The sequence below is a fragment of the Dendrobium catenatum genome, unplaced genomic scaffold (assembly GCF_001605985.2).
Source record: "Dendrobium catenatum unplaced genomic scaffold, ASM160598v2 fragScaff_scaffold_716, whole genome shotgun sequence".
Taxonomy (NCBI): domain Eukaryota; kingdom Viridiplantae; phylum Streptophyta; class Magnoliopsida; order Asparagales; family Orchidaceae; genus Dendrobium; species Dendrobium catenatum.
Window position 1 is genome coordinate 16,699,231 of NW_021319178.1, and position 18,452 is coordinate 16,717,682.

An 18,452-nucleotide genomic window follows, 5' to 3' on the forward strand; every position below is an offset into this window, starting at 1 on the left:
AAATCTGGCATATCTGCAAAATTTGAAGAAGCTGGAGGTGTTGATTTGATAGTTGTATATAATTCTGGGCGATTCCGCATGGCCGGAAGAGGTTCTTTGGCAGGGCTATTACCTTTTGCTGATGCAAATGCAGTTTTACTTGACATGGCTAATGAAGTGCTGCCTGTAAGTTCATATACCGTTTTAGAATGTGGAAGTATGAAATATATTAAATTTTGCAAAATTACGTAGAAAGGAAAGAAGAAAAAGAAGAAACTTTCAGCATTGCCAAACTATTCCAGATCAGTTCTTGCTGGAGTGTGTGCCACTGATCCATTTCGTCGAATGGACTATTTTCTGAAGCAGCTAGAAGCAACTGGATTTTCTGGGGTTAAGAATTTTCCAACGGTTGGACTGTTTGATGGTAATTTCCTCCAAAATCTGGAAGAAACAGGAATGGGCTATGGGTAAGTGGTTTCAGAATTATCTTTTCCTTCACAGTTATATGTTATTATTTCAATTATTGGACTAAAAAAAAAAAACTTATCTAGATTGGAGACCGAGATGATCAACAAAGCTCATAGATTTGGTCTTTTAACAACTCCTTATGCATTCAACGAAGATGAAGCTACTTGGATGGCAAAGGCTGGTGCTAATATTATTGTTGCGCACATGGGTCTTACTACTGCTGGATCAATTGGTGCAAAAACTTATCTTACATTGGAGGAAAGTGTCAACCGTGTTCAAGCCATTGCAGATGCTACTGTTGCCATAAATCCTCATGTTATTATTCTCTGCCATGGAGGTAAACTTCTAACCATGCGCTTATAAATTGAACTAGCTGTTCTTTGCATTGTTTAATATTGCATGCAAAATGCTTGAATAAGAGAGGATTAGCAAGCGAAATTTTTATCACAGAGGTAATAGGCGTGTGTTTGGTGAACGCAAGAATCTTTAATAACTGATGAATAAATTTAGACCATGATAAGACAATGTCATGTAATCTATTCAGAGATTTATGCACATATCATATCGCTTAAAAGCTTCCTTATTTATAAAACTGATAACTAGATCTTTAAAATCAAAACCTTAGTGTATTTGTGCATCCTAAAATTAAGTCATTAAGAATTTAATACTACAACAACAACAAAAAGCCTCTATCCCATTATGTGGAATCGGTCTTTTTTCTTCATCGTGTTCTGTTAAGAACCAACTTCTCATCTAAATATATTAAAGAAAGGTCATTTCTAATATTTTCTAACCAAGTCTTTTTGGTTCTACCTCTACCTTTTCTAACTTAAGTCAAATCTAATACATCTACATTCCTAAACGAGTCATCAGAAGGCCACCGTTTTATGTGACCAAACCATCTAAAGTCTCTCTCTCTCTCTCTCTCTCTCTCTCTCTCTAATCTTATCTTCCACTAGAGCTACTCCAACATTTTCACGTATATGCTCATTTCAATTCCTGTTTCTAAAAGTAAAATCTCTCATCCACTTGCATTCTCATCTCTACAAAACTTAATATTATGCTTCTTTTTTAATGCCCAACATTCTGCACCATAAAGCATTGTAAGTCTCACCACCATCTTATAAATTTCGCTTAAGTTTGAGGGGGATTTTTCTACACACAACAAGCCTGATTCTTTCCCCACTTCAACCATCCAACTTAAATTCTACTAATAATATCCCCATCTATTTCAACATCACTCTACACAATAGATCTAACATATCTAAAATGTGTACTCTTATTAATGACTTGATGACTCAAACTCACAATCCTCTCACTAGGCCTATGATTATTAAAATTACACTCCATATATTCAATTTTAGATCTACTCAAATGAAAGCCTTTAGGACTCTAAGGTTGACCTCCATAATTCAAGTTTACCTTCATCTCTAGTCTTATCAACAAGAAGAATATCATTAATAAAAAGCATACACCAGGGTACAAACTCTTGCATTTGTTTAGTGAGACATCCATGACTAGAGCGAAAAGATATGGGCTTAAGCCCGGTCCTTGATGTAATCCAACTGAAATAGAAAAATATTTGTCCAAACCACCTTGTTGAACACAAGTAATGGGTCTTGCCCGTAGAACATGCTATGACAGACACAGTCAAGGAGTACAAAATCCATATCCATAAAGAGAGACTAATACATAATCCAGCAGTATGCATCTCTTCGAGCTGAATTTATACAAATAATTAGCTCCAATTAGTACAAATCCATGCTATTACATTTCCCATCATTAGAAAACATAAGCTCTCTTTAGAAGAAGAAAAATGCATTCCTGTTTTCATTTTTAAAAATGTACGTCGTAAGATCAATTTAAGAAAGAAAAAAAAAATCTCATAATCCATTCCACACATAAACATCCCACTGGTAAAGCAAAATTCTCTCAATTTTCAAAATTCCTCAACAAGGTTTATAATAATAATACTAAGACACATGAAACTCGTAGGCAGACAAACAAAAACCCAAGGCTCGTTCGTCTCCTCTCACTGCCACTCCCTTCAATAAATAGCATAAAAAAAATAAAAAAACTATCCTAAGAAAGACCTAAAATACAAAAACCTGCGAAGCATTTTTAATTAATATGCCTGCTTCCCCTGGAGGATAACTCACTGAACATCCATCTGTATTCTGCATCGAAAATTTTTAAAATAATAACAATAAAAATAATAAATAGAATCCAATAACATTAAAGAAAAGCAATGGAAAGCAACTGATTTTTCTAACACCTTTTTTTTATTATACTGAGAGGGCGGGCTCTACACAGCCATTTTCATCTCGATTTTGGAATGAGGATCATAACCAACAAGGGAGAAATCAGATGCAGTGAAAGAATCAATATCCTTCTTCTCAGGATTAATCTTTAGAATCTGCAATGCATTTGAGAAGCCATTGAAGATATTATAATGAAACTTTAAATAAAATTCCATGCTGATATATAGATTCTTACCGGAAATGGTTTAGGTTGCTTTTGAATCTGCTCTCGCAATGGCCTTACATGAGTCCTATAAACATGAGCATCTCCAATGTGGTGAGTAAAATCCCCAGGAACGAGATCTGCTCATTGAAATAAACAACAAAGAGTGGTAAAGAAATTACATTCAAAAAAATTGAAATTGCTAAAACATTTATTTAATCAATGTTGAATTTTTGTAAACCTCTGAAGGGCAAAGAGCTAAGCATCTTCACTACACGAACCCTATTACTTACTTATTACCATTGGTCTGAATGAAAATGAAATGCTTAAAATTGTCTTAAAAACTATTGAGCATGATGAGAAGAGATAATTTTAACAAAGTCATCAAAGGATAAACTCTTGGGGAAAAACCAAAAGATTTTCAAGAATAAAAAAAAAAGAGCTATACATAAGGAGTTGGCTAAGAGAATTACCACAAACTTGAGCAATCATATATGTTAGGAGTGAGTATGAAGCAATGTTGAATGGCACACCGAGACCCATATCTGCAGAACGCTGGTACATTTGACATGAAAGTTCTCCATCCTTCACATAAAACTGAAAAAAAAAATCAGCATCATTAGCAATAACAATCTTATACTAACCTTTTGATTCAGTTTTATGAATTCTTCTTTATATATTTATTCTTGCTACGAATTGAATTTATTTGAGTTCTAAGTTGGATCAATCTTTTGATTAACTTTTATCCATTCTTATAACTATTTCACATAAACAACATCCTTTTTTTCATATTCATATTCATGTACTCAATTAAAACATAAAAGGGTGTTGAATCCAATTTTTTCAATGAGCATTAATCTGACCTTACTTGCGATATTGAAAACAAAAAGTAAATGGATGCGTGTGTGTGTTTGGGGGGGAGAACACAATAATAAATACCAATAAATAGTTCTATGTTAAACATGTCCTTTAGCCCCCTATTTATAAGTGCGAGTAGACACAAGACTATATTAAAAAGATTAAAAAAAATAAATATATGATTTCATGATATGACATAATAAAATCTTGGCATTAAAAAATATCAATTATATCTCATTACTAACATAAACTTCCTATAAAGCTTCCTATATAAGAAATGAACTCACATATAACACTTATTAGTCTGATATGATCTAATTGACCAGTGAGATTAACATCATTTAACCAGTTGGGTTGACTTGAGCTCAGTATGAGCAATTTGGTGCATACATATGCCAGGCTATATCATTATTTCATTCTCAAAAGGTTTTGTTCCATTAAAAAGAAAAAATCATATTAATCATTAAATTTGTTAATTTTCACGCTAGAATGACACAATGCAATAATAAAGAAGAGTAAAGAGCTATACATTATTTACTTGGTGACTTCAAGCTTGAGGCAAGAAAAAAAATTGTGTTTGGGTCCTTTGGGATGGTTGGAGTAGCTCTAGTGGAAGATAAGATTAGAGAAAGTTGTCTTAGATGATTTGGTTCACATAAAACAGCAGCCTTACGAAGCCCGTTTAGGAGAGTAGATGTATTAGATTTGACTTATGTTAAAAAAGTTAGAGGTAGAACCAATTTGAAAATCGGACCGGACAATGAACCGGAAGGAAAGGTTCATGGTTTGACCTGTTCGACCGGTTGAACCGGAGTCGAACCGGATGACGTAATAAATAATAATATTATTAAAAATTATAAAATGAATGAAAAATTTTCATCTAATGCATTCACTATACAATATACATTTCATTTTCATATCAAAATAATCAAATAATACGTCTAAATTTTCCTCTTCAAAATACATCAAATCCTTCATTTCAGCAGTGAATTGCTGTAGCTTCAATGTCTGATTCCTACTTAAAAAATCTGCATCCAGCAATACAACAGATTCCTTACCATGAACTAGCTTTTCTAACTTGATATTTCTAAACACCACAGGCAAATAACCAAGGCTGAAGTTAATTAATCTAAACGACAGAAGATGAAGGGTTTGTTTTAGAGCTGGTAACTACGCTTCTGATGCCGGAGCAAAACATCAGTGCTGGTTTCCTCCGAGTTATTTTATTCATCTCTATAAAATAGTAGACAAATCCGACTATAGACCACATGACAGCAATTGCGAAAAATATCACTCATTTCTCTAGAAATCAACTTAGGTGAGAAAATAATAAAACAAATCAGGGGATGAAAAACTACCATATTGTGCTCTCTCGCATGTTCCAAAAAATATCTTCAATGCATCTCATTCTCTAAACTGAGAAAAATAACTAAAGTAAAAGCAGATCAAAGGAAAGATATATCCAAAAATATCACAACAAATATGAGGTAGATGTAGAAGAACAAAGGCAGAAAATCACTAATGCAAAAAAATGAAAAAAGAGTTGAAATATTAGAAAAAAACAAAAATGTTCAACATAGAAAATAGAGAGGGGGATATCTAGAACACTAACGAGATGAACTATTATTGAAGCCGAAATCTCCTATGCTTCTTTGTCTTCTGCAGTTGCTACACACAAATCCGAGCACCAATAGAGAAGCTGCAGCGACGAAGGAGGAGCAGAGGAGAGGAGCGGCTTCGGGAGTTACGGCCTTACGGGAGTAGGAGAAAAAGAAGCTAGGTTTTACAGTTTTACTTCACATACTTATTTACTTATTTCTCAAAAACCGCACGATTGAAATCCAACGACTGAAGATGCGTCTAAGTTTAACGGGGCGGTTCGAGTCCGGTTTCCAGTTCGCCCGTTTCACGGTCCGACCGGTTCAAATCCGGTTTCCTGCTTTGCCGGTTTTGGTGTTAAAACGAACCGGCCGGCCGGGTACTGGTTCAACCGGTTAAACCGGCCGGTCCAGTCCGATTTTTAAAACGTTGAGTAGAACTAAAAAGATTTGGTTAGAAAATATTAGAAATGATATTTTTTATTAGATTTAAATGAGAATTTAACTCTTAACATGACACAATGGAGAAAAATGATTCATGTAGCTGACCCTAAGTAGTGATATAAAGGCTTGTGTGTTGTTGTTGTAGATGTTTCAAGGTGAATTTTTAAATGAAACTCAAGTATTATTGAAACTCACAAGTTTTAAAAGAAACTTTGCTAAAGCCAACGATTAGTCATTAATGCTCTAAAATTCTATCACTATTGACCCACTAAATTTCATGTGTACTGTAACTTGACACTACTAGTGTATCATGTTTATTGAAAAATAATATCATTACAAAAGAAGATTATATATTTTGAAAAAATATGCATTTATTCTCCATTAATTATATTGATTCATGACTTCACTTTCTTTATAGTATATTCATGTTATATGCTTACAAATAGAAATATTTATTTAAAAAATAATATCATTAAATTATCTCATCACAATATGGGATTAGAGTAGGTCTCAGCAAGCCTGCTACATTTAACAAAGGGAAGATGTTATGCTCAAACAGATCAGGAGTTTGAAGTAAAAACAGTAGTAAAAGTTCACTTCAAAGACAATTTATCTGAGCTCTATGCCATTCCAAAAAAGAAAAAAAAATCGATAAACAAAGTAAAAATACATAAAAAACAATAAAAAATATATTTATGAAGAAAACTAACTTGAGAGAACATGTGACAAGGCGGAAGAGCCATTTCTTTGAGATCAAAAGGATTCCAAGCTGATAGAACAATCTGTTCATCATCTGGTTTTTTCTTTATCTTTTCAATAACATCTAAGAGCTGGTCAAACCCTTTCCCAGAATAATCCGCATGCATGTCAACATATCTGTTAAAACACTGTCATCATCAACAACATTTTTAAGTTTAAGAAGAAAGCACAAGACGATCTATAATATTTTGGCTTACTTGGCGCCTAAGTGTCTCCACTGAAAGCCATAGATAGGTCCTAAGTCACCTTCTTCCCTATGAGCTAAACCAACACTAAAAAAGAAAAATAATTGAAAAAAATGCAACCACAGCACATTTTTGGAAGAAGAAACTATTAGTGAAGCAAGTATGATATAAGATTAAAAAAAAAACCTATCAAGATAATCTCTTGAAGCATTCCCATCCCATATGCGTATTCCCCTTGCCTGAAGAACCTATTCACATGAAGATACATTTCTTTTCTTAAAAAACACAGATAAGCCTCACATAAACATCTAAAAAGAATAACTGAAGTCAGGTCATGCCGAAGAGTGTCACTAGTCATCATTTACAGGCTGAATTCTGAATGACACAATCCTATGATGAATATGAAAAATTATAGGAATGGTAATTGGAACACTGAATTCAAATGAGATGTTCATTAAATATCATGGAAAACAAAAAAAAACTATTAGGGGAATATAGTACCTTGGCATTTGTCGATCCACTTATAAACCATAACAATTCTTCAACAACACCTCGCCAAAATACTCTCTGTGAAACCATTTCTAACAAATCAACATTGCCCATAAGAGAAAAACCCTATCATGTGCGATTTCTATGTCATACAGTAAAACATTATTAAGCAAAATATGTATACAAAAAGAGGGGAAAAAAAAAACTTTGACATTGCAGGTTAAAACAAATGAAAGCTAGCCAATTAGATTATGCCGTATCTAGCTACTAAGCAGATGGTGTTCCTTTTCAGAGCATGGGAGTTGAAACATCACACTTCATCATGATTAGATGTAACTGAGAGGTGATTATTTGTAAAGAGATATGCTTATCAAAAGTCTTAGGATAAATCAAACCTATAATCATAATTATTAAAAAAATAATATTTTAAATGAATTCATTATACAAAAATCTTTTTTTTTTTCGCTTGAAAATTCTATTCAACAACAAAGTTGAATGGAAGATGGTTAACAAAAAAAATATTTTATTTTTCTTGATGAAATAAAACTAAACTCATTAATTGATTTTATTGATTTGTATAGTTGAAATCACTTCATGTTTTGACTAAATTTTAACAAAAACAATGAATAGGAATCACATGCCACAATTCACATAAATTCAAGATCTTAAAGGGTGATTTAGTTACAACATCAAAGCTAGTGCTACTTATCTTTCAGTTGCTTATACCTTGTAATAACAATTTTCTTAAGTTAGCAAAATAGTACCTTGGTGGTAAGAAGTGGAAAAGATCTTCTCAAATTGAATCGCATCTGGAGAGGAAAAAAAAACATAAGAGCAATATTTTTTAGGGGTGGGGGATTTGTGATGAACAATCAAAAGCGATTAAATAACATAAATAAAATGTCATATAACTACCTGACAACCGAACTTTGATAGTGTCCCTGTCTCTGTCCTATCAATTTTCATAGCACCATGCGATATGATATCTTCCACAAGCCTAAGGTAACTGTACTCCTCATGCTGCTCAAATATCATTTTAGGAAGAAACGAGAATTGTTGGATTTCAATCTTATCCTTGCAAGAATTTCCATTAGTTGCTTGAAAATCATACTGAATCTGAGATTGACTAGACTGACTCCTCACACGTACATATGTCACAAAAGAATATCTAATGTTGTTCTCTACCAATGGAAACGATGAGAACCAAGGCTGAAACACTGAAACATCAACTGCTGGGATGAATGTGTCACATTCAATACTTGCTTCTATATCTGTGAGATGGATGGCATCACATTCGGGTGCATTCAGCACATCCCTGCAACAAAGTCAAAAACATTCATTCCCTTACAACTAAAAATCTTAAAACAACAAAGAGCTCACCTCAGTATGTGGCCACCACCAATCACAAATACTTTCTCAGTGGAGAAACAATAAGGGGAGGAAGCTAATAGATCTAAGGCAGAGCTCATGCTGCTGCATGTAATAACATTCTCCACTGTGGAAATATCAAAGCTTTCAGAACGAGTTAATACAATATTCAAGCGACCTGGCAAAGGTCTTTTCTCATTAGGAATACTTTCCCATGTCCTCCGACCCATAATCACTGCATTCTTTTTTGCAGGATTTGACGTACTCATTGTGAGCTCCTTGAAAAATTTGAGATCAGATGGAAGTTTCCATGGCAACTTACCATCTTTACCTATGCCCATTTCCCTAGTAGCAGCAACAACAACTTCAAAAGTCCTTGGAGGATCATTTTTTGCAATGCCATTAGGTATGTTTCCAAGTATCTTATCCGCCATCAAAGCAGCACTGTGACAATATTGACAGCTTGAAATGCTTCTGAATGTTTCAACTACGGCAGAATGCCTCTTCTGTATAAAACCAAGGACAGAACTATTTATGAAAATGATAAAACATGAACTTGAAAGATTAAAAAAAAAAAAGAGATGAATTAACCATGAGAATTGAAAATCAGAATACTAAATTATTTAACATTGAATTAAGTAAATTCTGAGAAGGAAAAAATCGTAAAAGTGCAGCTGATGTCACATGCTAGGAAAAAGAAGCATGTTAAAGGGAACATATGTGTTTTGAACCACCTTGAAAGGAATGATCCCTGGGTTGAATATCCTGAACGTCAACATCTGAACCAAAGACTAAATACAATCAAACAAGCATGATAAAAAGAACAATGCCACCGTAACAAATTCACCAAAAGCTCAATTTGCTGGATAGAACCAAAACAAGTTGAACTAGAAAGGGCCAACAGGATATAACATGATGAAGTTTCCAGAAAAGAAAAAAAAAACTGAAAGGATTGTAAATGCCTCTATAACATATATATCAAAATCCTCGCTTAACAGCGGATAACAATGGAAACAACCAGTTTTAAATTAGCTAAATTCCACTCTTAAAAAATTGTTTTAGCAAATGTGATTGTAAGAAACCTTTTTAATGATGTTTCAATAATAATGAAAATGTTTCAAGATTTTGTCATTTTTGTGTGTTAAGAATTCTAAGCAGAAGAAAAAGAAGCAGCTTTGGATAAGGATTATTGTAGGATTTAGGCATGATTTAGCTTAAATACTGCCAAATAGCAAAATGAAAACTATAAACCCTGCAGAAAATTAAATCCCGTTCCTTCTCCGTTTTCCCTTAAATCCCAGATTTAGTCAACCCTGTAGTGTCGTGGATTTAAGGGATTTACCTTCGTGGGAAGCTCCCGTCGTGACTTCCGATCCAACAGGAAGAACGTCCTCGAAGGAACTTACGGTAAATCAAAGCCGCGGATGACGGAAAATTCCCTCTAAATGCCGGATTTACGAAATTCTTTGGTTCGGCGGATTTACGGGATTTGCTCGAAGAAGCGCGCGAAAGGGAAAAAGTTACCTTCACAGCAAGCCTGCACGATTTATTAGTAAAAATTTTAATTGTTTCAAAATAATTAATAGGATTAAATGATTTAAATGAAAATAATCATTATAAAATATTATAAATAATAATTAAATAACTAATTACTATTAAAAAAATGTAATAAATATGGTGGAAACCAAGAGGACAATAGTGTGCACAATCCATCAACCTAGCATTGACATTTTTGAATAATTTGACGAGGTAAGCATTAATATAGAATGAATAAACTTCAATTATTTCCATTAAGATTAGAACTATCTAAAAAACGGCATAACCCAAAGCATCAAATTACCATGTTAAATGTGATTTTAAAGAGAGGAAATTATCCTAACCATGTCATAATTAAAGTTTTATTATAAGGAGTTTATTTTCATGACTTAAGTTCATGACATTTATAACTACATCATGATGTGCTTTTTTCTATTCATAATTACAGCTCCTTTTGTTGAAATTGGGAGGAAAACAAATATATTTTGGGCCTTTGGGTCACCATTCCTTCAACATCATTAGTTATTTTGAGGTAATGCCACATAAGATGTTCTTAAATCTTATGTTAATTTCACAATTTTGATCTAACATGTTTATATATATTTATAACTTTTGCAGGGGATTGAAGGAATCCGAAAAATAAAAGATGGCTATAATCCTGCAACATGGATGTTAGAAGTTACCACAATAGCTCAGGAACATATATTAGAAGCTGATTTTAGTGAGATATACAAGAACTCAAAATTGCATGAGTAAGTTAGAATGAGCTTGAGACCATGTAATCTTTCATATATATAATTCCTAACATAAAAATCATTATAGGAAGAATAAAGCAATTATTGCAGAATTAAGCATACCACCTGCTGGATCTGATGATCTTCATTTTTCAACACAATACCCACAAATGTTTCATACCCAATGCATTGCTTGTCTCTGGAAGCAACACTTGTCATATTGGAGGAATCCTCCCTATACCGCTCTGAGGTTTCTCTTCACAATTTTGATAGCCTTGTTATTCGGGACAATATTATGGGATCTTGGCAGTAAAAGGTATATTTCTGCTTAATTCATTTAATTCTTACTCAAATAACTATATCATGCTGTATAAATTTTTTACATGGTTGTAGGTCAAAGCAACAAGATTTGATCAATGTAATGGGCTCCATGTACTGTGCTGCTTTATTTTTAGTAGTCTTCTATTCTAATGGGGTTCAACCAACTATGGCTATTGAGCGTAAGGTCTTCTATAGAGAGAGAGCAAGTGGAATGTATTCAGCAATGCCATATGCATTTGGACAAGTAATAATAATTTGATAATTTCCTATTTTTAGTATATATATATATATATATATACATTGAAACTTAACAACAATATTGTTAATTTGTACGTACATTCAGGTTGTAGTTGAGCAACCTTACATCTTGACTCAATCACTACTATATACCGTCATAGTTTTTTTAATGATCGGATTTGAATGGACAGTAGCAAAAGTTTTTTGGTACATGTTCTTCATTTATTCGCCTTTGTCTTGCTATACATACTATGGCATGATGACCGTCGGTTTAACCCCCAACCAAAGCATAGCAGCAATAGTAGCTGCAGCATTTTACAGCATTTGGAATATTTATTCAGGGTTTCTCATCCCAAGGACGGTAATTGAAATTTATTTTTTTAATTGTGACTTCTAAATTAATTTATCAAATATGCATCTCTTTATTTATGTTAAATAATTTGTTCATCTTATAGAGAATTTCTATGTGGTGTAAATTGTACTACTGGGCAAGTCTGTTGGCATGGACACTCTACAGATTGATTTCTTCTCAATATGGCGATGATAACAATTTTCTTGACACGAACGAAACTGTGGCTGAATTTGTTAAGAGCTACTTTGGATACAGGCATGATTACCTAGGGGTTGTTGCAGTTGTTTTCATATTATTTGCAAGTTTCTTTGCTATTATGCTCGGAGTTGCAATCAAATTTCTGAACTATCAAGCAAAATAAGTTTCTTACAATACATGTAAAATGAAATTCTACATGAAATTTAAGCATTGAATCCTTATTTATATAGGAACCACTATTAAATCTCCTCTGTTATGACATGTACTTTTTCTATGTAGTTTGATTCATTTAGAAGAAAAAAATGTTTCACCAAGTAATCTATTTTTTATGCTTAAAAAGGCATTAGTTACTACAATGCATCAAATTGAGTTTGATTTTACCTACTTTGTAAGCTTGGAATATAATGAAGCCCATACATTATTCCTCTCTCATCAGGGCTTAGTGTGCAGAAGACATTTGCATTTTAAGTCTTATATGAGTTGTATCAGCAATCATGAGTTGCCTTTTCAAGGAGAACTTAGAGACCATAGGTAGAAGATAGTGCCAACAAAACTCATTTTATCTATACCTCAACTAATAAAGATATTTCTGATCTATTAGATGTACCAAATGACTCGGACTCATTAGCATGACCATGAAGAAGCAGATTGGGCTTTGAAAACTTAATTGATCAACATGATTTAGTAGCACATATCAAGCATGACCATTCAGGTCCAAGGTATTTGCTTCCCGAAGATTCAATAATTATATTTGGTATCTAATGACAAGCTGTAAATTTCAAAATTATTAGATACAAATTGTATAAAAGGGCATTTATGAGATAATATCTCAAGTGTCTTCCTCTATTAGTGATCAATTATATGCTTTAAGAAGTCCATTCTAGGATAAATAGAGAACATGCAAGAAGCAAAGCATTGGTTCAGAAGAAGTAGAAAGAAGATCGAAACAAAATAATAGGGGATAGGGAGAAGAGCTTAGAAACCCTTAGTTTTTTTTAATTAAAGAGAAGAAAGATACAGGTGCAAAGGAAACCGTGGAGGGAAGAAGCCCATACATTTATTATTAAATTTATGATTTACATGCAACTCATACTTAATTATTTTTTATTAATAATTGTTAATTAGATTATATTCGTGGACCTCCGAAAGGACGCTGCTTAGCTGCGGAGTGTAGAGGGGTATACGACCGCACCACCCCGAGGGATAGAGATGATCGCAGGCCTCCGCGCTCCTCGCAAACGGGTCAATGGAAGGGTAGATTAGATCGCACATATGACTAACCATTAAGGATAGTGGCTCTCACGAACGCACCCCGATGAGTAGTAATATACACGACCTGACCGTAACAACGGGTTTCCCCCGCTCTAGTGGGGTTTAGTTGTTGTGGAATTTTGTTTCCCACGGACGCAAGCCCCCGTGGTTAATTACATCTCGAGCCTAGGGCCCGAGAAAACTCTCGATTAAGAATCCAATATTATTCTTCCCAAAAAGGGATTAGCACACAAAAGGGAGACTAGGAAGTTCCTACTCAAAAGAAAAGGAATGGTTCAAGTGGCTTAGTCAACATGCACGGCTCACATCCACACTCGAAGGGACTGAGGTTGTTGATGAGGGAAAGAAAATCATGCACTCAAAAAATACAGAGAGAGAGGATAGAAGTGGCGTCATCTACGCGACGTAGATAAATAAGATTTATAGTCACTGAAGAGAAGGGACCAACCCACTATTTAGGCATACTACGAGGCACCCGATGTAGTAGCCTTGAACCCTAAATCTAAGATGAGTTTAGTATTTTTTTGACTTAGAGTATTATCGATTTTATTGATTAGTTATTAATGGATTAAGACATAAATCATAGAAAAATATGTCACTAAGTTTTCTATGTTTTAAAGTCTCTATCCTAAAAGGAACATGCACCCTAAGTTTAGGTTATCTAATACTCGGTCTTTAATTTTTGTCCTTAGGTGTCACTATAGTTATGGGACGAAAAAGATGTGCTTCTAACCCTGTACATGTGTTTATAAGTTTAGGGATCTAAAATAAAAGAAAGTAATCCTAGTTATAAAAAAATGAAGTTTCTATAGAGTCCTAAAGGGTAAGGAGCGTACAACCATGAGGGTCCCTAAATTTTTTTTTAAGTTTAAGGAGACTTACTACACCGGGGGCTATGACCCGGTGGTTCCGCCCGTAGCGCCCCCACCAGACTGAATGGGGGCGACTGATGCTCGGATATGACTGTCCATACTCCTTCGTCTAGTGCTCCAATGCTCCTTGTCCTTTGCTCTCCAAAAGAAGCACCACACAAAACCTTTATGTTATTTGCACGTCAGGTGGGCCACTTGCCTTCTCTTTGGATTTTCTTATTTTTGTGAGTACTTCTACCACATCTATCTCAAAACACAAGTTAGAAAGAAAAATAAGAAAGGCAAGAACCCAGAAAAAAGACGATAAAATGCAACAAAAGAGAGGAATAAAAATAAAAAAATAAAAGAAATGTAGACATTTTTATTGTTGGGCATACTTCTTTGAAGTCAAGTGTGCCTCTAAAATAATATTCTCCCCAATTCAATGTGATACGAATATGGAAGAATGTGTTTTTAATGCATTTGTTGTCCCCATATTCAACCAAAGCACTTGATACATTTAACACAACTAACTAAGCTATTATCTAAATAAAGCTCAAAGTGACAAATGGGAACAAGTTCCCAAAACCAAATCTCAAAATAAGCCTTCATTCCACATTTATCAAAAAACCCACTTTTAGAAGCAAACACTAGTAAAAGGAAGTCAATTCAAATAAGAAAGATCATTCGTTTCAAAAAGATATTAAAGAGACCTTGCTACACAAAGTTCATTATAAGATTATAAATCCCAAAATGTCTTAATGAAAACTTCTAAATGAAACGACATAAAAAACCTTACATAAATCACACACCCAAAACTCTTTTTGACACAAAAAAACAATCAAGTGCTTTCATTTATTTGGCGTGGGGTAAAAAAACCATAAACATTCTCCAATCGGAAAATATCGTAAAACTTTTCATTATAAAACATCCGCAAAATTTGATATAGAACTCCTCAGCACAAAACAACTCAAAGCTTTCGTAAAGCTTCCAACATGCTACACCTCCCAACATTCCAAAGAAACACTCCAAATAGCTACATCTCTACTCGTGCGAAGAGATATTTTAATGTAGCATGCTCCTCTCCAAAAGTATTCATAACCACAAGCAACTAAAGGAGGAAAGAAGAGATGATTTTAGAAGCTACAAATGAAGACATATATGAAATCACTTATTACACTTCCACCCAAAACCATCCTAATGAAACTATACAAATGAGAATTCAAGGCTACATTTAAATCCATATGTAAGTTCGTATTTGGAGCATATGAAAATTCTTTAATCTTTCTCCAAAAGAAAAAAAAAACTTTATTAGAGATATGTGAATACTTAACATGGTTGCTTTCCAACAGCCATTCCGCTTTCATACTACATGCCACTAAAAATTTTCAAAAGATGAAACCTTTAAATTTATGGTTCATAAACGAGAAAAGCCACAACATATTTTTTCTAAAGATACTTTATAAAAGGCTTATGAATACTCATCCTATATATATATATATAAATACTTCCAGACTTTCATCTCGAAAAATAACTTAGAGCATACGATGAACAAAAATCTATATATATCTCATTTTTAAAATAGTTTGGAGCACTAAACGAATGAAAATCTGCATCCAATCAATTCCCAAAGCAGTTTGAGGCATAAAAACAGGGAAAATCTGCATCTAACTCTTCTCCAAAACAATTTTGGAGCACAAAACAGCGAGAAATCTGCACATAACTCGTTATCGAGACAGTTTGGAACTCAAAACAGTGAAAAATATGCACCTATTTGTTTCCAAAAGCAGTTTGGAACATGAAACCAGTAAAAATCTGCAACTAACACATCTCCAAATCAATTTTAGAGCATAAAACCAGTGAGCAAAACTGCACCTAACTTGTTCTCAAATAGCTTAGAACACAAGAAACAGTAAAAATCTGCATATGACTTATTCCCAAAAAAGTTTGGAACCCAATTCACATCAAAATTTATGCAAGAAAATAAAAGAGCATCGTACTTCCTTGATACTAGCAAAGTCATGAAGCTTTTTGCGAATCAATATCTCGTATGCAGTAGTATGGTTTCTTTGAACTTGCATTTCATCATCTCTCTCAGACAAGATAAAACTACAAACCACTTCATCAGTGCTACTTCTGTAGAATCATGCCTTCCAAATTCAACCAACCACATGATCCTCATAAAAAAAACATGCAGAAGCAAATACCTTGAGGATTTAACAGAGGTGTGTTGCAAAGTTTATAAGAGAATGTCTTGTAAGTGTATATTAATCAATTTCAATAAAAAAAAAACATTTTAAGGCGTGGAATAAAATAAATGCCACTAAAGTTCAATATAAAATTTGTTTAAATATCAAAGTTCTCCTGTATCAATAGGTCAAGCATTTAACTGCTAATATTTACTTAAATAATAATTTAAACCCCTTTTTTTCAATTATTTATGTGCCATCGATGGAATAAAAGCAGTCAGATTGAAGATAAGGAAAACTTAATTATGAAAAATAAGATCTAAATAAGAAAATAGTTGACGGTTCATCATTTGATAGATTGATAATAAGAAAAGTAGGTCCAGGGAAATCCGCCCACAAACAGAAGCCATTCACAATGACAATAGTGGTAAATCACGACCACTGCTTCTCCGGTAGAAATGAACTTGAGCACAGAAAAAGAATGATACAAAGTAATACTGCACTTGGTTAACAATGTAAGCACTAATCACAGATATCTGGTAACAGAACCAATACCAGAAGTTGTCCAAGGAGAAAGTTACCTTCAACTTCAACTGATGTGACCACTAGATAAGAAAAGGCGAATCTTGAAGCTTGTCGAACACCAAATCAGTCATTACAAGATAGATATAGGTAAATTGATAACCTGAAAAAATACTATACTTGTCACATATATAAGCTTCGCTGTCACCGTGAAAGCCATATGAGCAAAGGAAACATTCATGTGAGCAAGACTACCCCACGAAACCTCAATATGAGCAAAATAATTATAACTTTCTCTTAACGGTCTTTCACCAAGCACTTGGTGTGCTATATGCAAATGGTCATACAAAACAAGCCAACATGATGATCACACCCAACCAATCTACACAAACTCCCTCATGATTCAGGTGATAATCATCTCAACAAGAAAACATATATGCATAGAAAAGAGAATTAAAGGAAATCTCATTCATCGGAATTTTTTTTTTTTTTTTTATAAGGACTTTAAACAATGCTATCCTTAATACCTCATCACTAAGATGGAGTAAGAATCAAACGTAATAGACACCAGGCCTTCACCAACTGATAATCAACTAGCACAACAAAGCTAGGCAATAAAATTCGGAATGAACACACCCTCAAGCTCACATAAATACACACTTGGAATACTTTTTTAGTGCACAGACAATCACAGAGCTAGACACAGTAATTAAATTTTGGACTCAATGGGTGAGAGTAAGAAATGGAAAAAAAGGTGGGAGAAGAAGAAGGAAGAGTGGAAGAAGGGAATTAAGAAGAAGAAGAAAACCAGGGAGAGGTGGAAAAAGGGGAAGAAGTAGGAGAAGAAGAAGAAGAAAGAAGTAGGAGAAAAGAAAGGGGAGGAAAATAAAAGTTTGGTCAGAACCGAAGAGAGACGAGAGCGCGAGCCCCAGGGATTTCGGGTGTCCGGACCTAAAATCGGAAATTATTACGTCCCGGTCAAAAATCAAATGGTCCTTAATACCAAGTGCTCAATATCAAGTTTTTGATGATGTGGCGAGTGGTTATTGGCCTCTGAACTCGTTCAATTGACCGGACATAATAATTGCTCCCGCTCAAGGGCGTCGGTCTCAGGTTGTGAAACCCCAGAGACGAAGGGAGGCTCCCGAAATCAGAGCCAACGGGCCTGAGGGGATTCCATCCTTTTGAAATCCTTCCATACATGCTCGTTGAAAAATCATTAACCAGGCTTGCATTCCTCCTCAAACCAGGAGATCAAGCCACTGAGGATGCTAAAATAGCAAGATCAAATATTTTTAATGAAATCAAGATTGTCGGATCTGATCTATTGATTCGGGATCAATTTCAAATCACGAGAAAGTCAATTGAGTCTTAATTTAAATTAGATTTGAGTTGAAATCAGGCTCGATGGAATTTAATTAATGAAATTGAACCGGAATCAATGCAAACTCTATTTGAATCGGGCTCGACGAGACTTTATTAAATCAATCAAAAAGAACCGTTGAGGGCACTCTAACGAAAATTGAGGTCAACAATATTTAAGAATTTTAAAGCCGTTTTTTTTTAAATGAAATAATCATGGTAGCTTTCTAATTACGCATCGTTAATTTTACATAAAAAAGTTTTATA

General features: G+C 34.0%; 2 protein-coding genes and 1 pseudogene across 5 annotated transcripts; 2 read left to right on the forward strand and 1 right to left on the reverse strand.

Annotated features, from left to right (window-relative positions):
• On the forward strand, window positions 1-810 carry LOC110107977 (uncharacterized protein y4oV-like; the record flags this gene model as incomplete). The annotated part of the gene is made up of 3 exons (XM_020838454.2): window positions 1-165; window positions 253-446; window positions 531-810. Coding segments are annotated over 3 exons (639 nt in total), but the record flags the coding sequence as incomplete, so codon positions are not given.
• A 1,551-nt stretch (window positions 811-2,361) lies between these two features.
• On the reverse strand, window positions 2,362-17,720 carry LOC110107974 (bifunctional dihydrofolate reductase-thymidylate synthase-like). 4 transcript variants are annotated; one of them, XM_020838449.2, is made up of 13 exons: window positions 9,954-10,149; window positions 9,346-9,390; window positions 8,624-9,117; window positions 8,159-8,558; window positions 8,008-8,052; window positions 7,256-7,321; window positions 6,941-7,002; window positions 6,767-6,841; window positions 6,521-6,686; window positions 3,384-3,507; window positions 2,944-3,050; window positions 2,723-2,863; window positions 2,362-2,617 (listed from the first exon to the last, which is right to left on the reverse strand). In XM_020838449.2, the coding sequence occupies exons 2-12, from the start codon at window positions 9,388-9,390 to the stop codon at window positions 2,753-2,755; spliced, it is 1,695 nt and encodes a 564-aa protein (XP_020694108.1). In that variant the 5' UTR covers window positions 9,954-10,149; the 3' UTR covers window positions 2,362-2,617; window positions 2,723-2,752. The 4 variants fall into 4 exon arrangements, with proteins under 4 accessions (XP_020694108.1, XP_028551960.1, XP_020694107.1 ...); XM_028696127.1 differs by lacking the exons at window positions 9,346-9,390; window positions 9,954-10,149 and adding exons at window positions 16,883-16,986; window positions 17,351-17,720 and having other exon boundaries at window positions 2,365-2,624; XM_020838448.2 differs by having other exon boundaries at window positions 2,365-2,624.
• LOC110107978 lies at window positions 10,286-12,405 on the forward strand (annotated as a pseudogene).
• Window positions 17,721-18,452: the final 732 nt, after the last annotated feature.

Bases quoted from the DNA above. Each gene is read 5' to 3' on its own strand.
- LOC110107974 (XM_020838449.2), bottom strand. From the start codon at position 9,390: ATGTTGACGTTCAGGATATTCAACCCAGGGATCATTCCTTTCAAG. The intron at 8,559-8,623 runs GTGAGCTCTTTG...ACTTTGTTGCAG, and splicing joins GGTGGTGGCCACATACTGAG to GGATGTGCTGAATGCACCCG. The intron at 2,864-2,943 runs GTAAGAATCTAT...AATGCATTGCAG, and splicing joins AGCAACCTAAACCATTTCCG to ATTCTAAAGATTAATCCTGA.